This window comes from Hipposideros armiger, unplaced genomic scaffold (assembly GCF_001890085.2).
Source record: "Hipposideros armiger isolate ML-2016 unplaced genomic scaffold, ASM189008v1 scaffold_253, whole genome shotgun sequence".
NCBI lineage: Eukaryota > Metazoa > Chordata > Mammalia > Chiroptera > Hipposideridae > Hipposideros > Hipposideros armiger.
The window spans coordinates 1023019-1025960 of record NW_017731603.1 but is presented as its reverse complement, the minus strand read 5'-3'; the positions used below and the strand labels follow the sequence as shown (position 1 = coordinate 1025960).

The 2942-nt window shown below is 54.6% G+C and overlaps 1 protein-coding gene across 1 annotated transcript in view; it reads left to right on the top strand.

Moving 5' to 3' along the window:
* Positions 1-1108: 1108 nt before the first annotated feature.
* CD5 (CD5 molecule) overlaps positions 1109-2942 on the top strand; it is an 8016-nt gene continuing 6182 nt past the window's right edge. Inside the window, exons 1-3 of the mRNA XM_019655982.1 lie at positions 1109-1398; positions 1880-1942; positions 2214-2546. Of these exons, the coding sequence (XP_019511527.1) occupies positions 1173-1398; positions 1880-1942; positions 2214-2546 (622 nt within the window). The 5' untranslated portion in view covers positions 1109-1172. The remainder of the gene's footprint in view (positions 1399-1879; positions 1943-2213; positions 2547-2942) is intronic.

The following is a 2942-nucleotide window of genomic DNA, read 5'->3' as shown; positions in this document are numbered from 1 at the left end:
AAAAGAGCTACAGGGAAGAATCTCGTTTCCATCTCTATCCCGACTCTGCAGTCCTTCCTCCACCCTAACATTCCCGGTAATAACCATGTTTATTCGTTTCTTGCATATCCTTCCAGGATCTCTTTATGCAAATACAAATATATATTCTTATGTTTTCCTTTGTGGAGATTTAGGAAGTCACACAAGCTGTCTCTCTACCTATGACCCAGCAATTCCACTTCTAGGTAGTCTTCCAAGAGAAATGGGAACATGGCACCCACACAAAGACAAAGTACCTGAATGTTCATAGTAGCCAAAACCTGGAAACAACCCAAACGGCAAGTGGATGAACGAATTGTAGCCTGTCTATACAATAAAACGCTATTCGGCAATCAAAAGGAGTAAGCTGCTGGTACGTGCAGCAACAAGAGGAACCTCAAATGCCGAGCCAAAGAAGCCAGACTCTACAAAATACACAAACAAAAAATGCTGAATGATTCCCCTTACATGACATTTTAGAACAGACAAAATTAATCTTTAGTGACATAAAGCAGATCAGGGGCTGCCTGAGGCTGGATTCGGGGAATTTTCTGGGTGATGGAAATATTCTATATCTAGAGTGTGCTGGTGATGACAAGCGTGTACACATTTGTCCAATTCCATTGAACAAATACCCTTAAAGAGAGTGCATTTCACTGTATATAAATTGTAGCTCAATAAAATTGACTTTACAGGTTAGAGAAAAAGAAACAGGCACCAGGCCCTGTCTCAGATCCATTGAGACAGAATTTCCAGGAGTGGGGAGGTCCTGCTGTACAGTGGGTGCAGGTGACCCCTTGCCCTCTGCTCCAAGTTCCCCTGGGCTCTGAGGTCTGAGCCCATCTTTCCAGCCCAGCTTCAGGGAGCTGCCCAGGCCAGGAGCAGCCCCACCTTGAGTTTCTGAGAAGTCCCTGCAGTGTCCCAAAGGAGGAGCTCACAGGAGCAAGGTCAAGGCAGGCAGCCTGTGGGGCAAAAGGGAACCCGGCTGGGTGTGGGGACCCAGGTAGAGATGGGGGTGCAGGGAGGGGCCCTTATGGAGGGCCCTTCCCAGCCTGACCGTGCCACCACCACCTCTTTGACCCCTAGTGTTCCAGGTGAGACTAAGAGGCTCCACCTCGCCATGCCAAGGCCAGCTGGAGGTCCAATTCCAAGATATGTGGCACACGGTTGACAGCCGGAGTTGGGTCCACCAGGAAAACCTCAGGCAGGCCTCCAATCTCTGCAAGAAGCTGAACTGCGGGGAGGCCTTGATCCTCGCCCACTTCCCTCGCTTCAACAATCCCCAGAACCAGGTCACCTGCTACGGACAACTGGGGTCCTTCTACCACTGCAATGCCAGCAAGACAAACCAGAGGGAGCCTCTGGGCCTGATCTGCGTAGGTGGGTAATTCGCCGGCCACACGGGTTCCTGTGGCCTGGGCACCAGCCCTGAGGAGGCTGCCCAGGGTCTGTGACCTGGGGCCTGAGCAGCAAGTGGAAGGGGATCCCTGATTTACAACTACATTTCCCCAAAACATACACCAGTGGGGAACTGGAGGGGAAGGTGGAGGGGGTGCTGGCGCTCGCCTGGTAGGCTGGAAAGGGTCAAGGACCTAGTTCTGCCAACTTCATTGTCCCCTCTTAACCTCATGTTCCCAACTGTAAAATGGCTGGTACTGCCCACCTCACAGGAGGCTTAGAGACAATGTGTGGGCCAAGTGGGCTTCATGGGGCGAGTGGTACTTACATCATGAGTTCCAGGTCCTTCTCAACACTGCCAGTTGCCCCCAGCCCTCTCCGCACCCCCATTCTTCCCTTCTCCCCACTCCCTCCTCCCTCCCGGGGTCCCTTGCCCCTTCCTCACCAGACTGTCTCATTGCAGAGCCACCGAAGACGACCCCCCCTCCCACAAGCCCACAGCCCACAACCACGATGGAGCCCACAGGTAAGAAGGTTCTGAGGCCTCCTGGGAATAGCATGTGGGATTTAGCGATTAAAAACACAGGATGCCCACTTACAATTGAATTTCAGGGAAACATGAAAAGTTTTAGTGGAAGTTTGTCCCATGCAATATTTGGGACCTCACCACTTCCCAGGGCCATCGGCCAGTCATTCATGTGCCCGTATGTTGGAGCCAAAGATCCGGGAGCAAGAAGGTTCCCCACCGCAGACTATCTGCGCTCAGACCCACACCCCTATCCTCTCTCTCTCCCCAGCTCCTCCTAGGCTTCAGCTGGTGCCAGGGCCCGGGGGCCTGTGGTGTGCAGGCACTGTGGAGTTCTACCATGGCAGCCAGGGTGGCACCATCAGCTACAAGGAGGAGGACAGGACCCAGGACCTGGGGGACCGCATCTGTGCGGCCCTCCAGTGTGGTTCCTTTCTGAAGTACCTGCCGGAGGCCGAGGCAGCCAGGACACAAGCCCCAGGGGAGAGCAAGCCCTTGCCAATCCAATGGACGGTCCAGAACGCAAGCTGTGCCACCCTGGAGCAATGCTTCAGAAAAGTCCAATCCTGGGAAGGCGGCCAAACTCTTGCCCTCATCTGTTCTGGTGAGTGAGACTGGGCCAAGACCCATGGGTGCCCCTGACGGTCAGTCACCACAAAACCCCTGTGGAGCGTGGGCACCAGGCACTGTGGAGAACAGGATGGATGTAGGGGGTTGATGATTGGCCTCTGAGCGGCAGGCAGGGTGGGGTGCGGAGGCTGCACTCACACCTCCTACCGCGAGAATCTCTACAAAGCAACTCGAACAAGCCCCAGTGCACCTCTGGCTCGCCTGCCACATGGCCATGTGGGATCAGCAGGACTTCCAGGAGGAGGCAAGGTCTGCTAGTGGGTTGTGAAGGAGGAGAGGGGCGTGGGTTCCGTGGGGCAAAGGAGAGAAGGTTTCTAGGTGGGAATCGTGGCTTGTGCCCAGGACCCGAGCAGCATGGAGCACTTGCGGG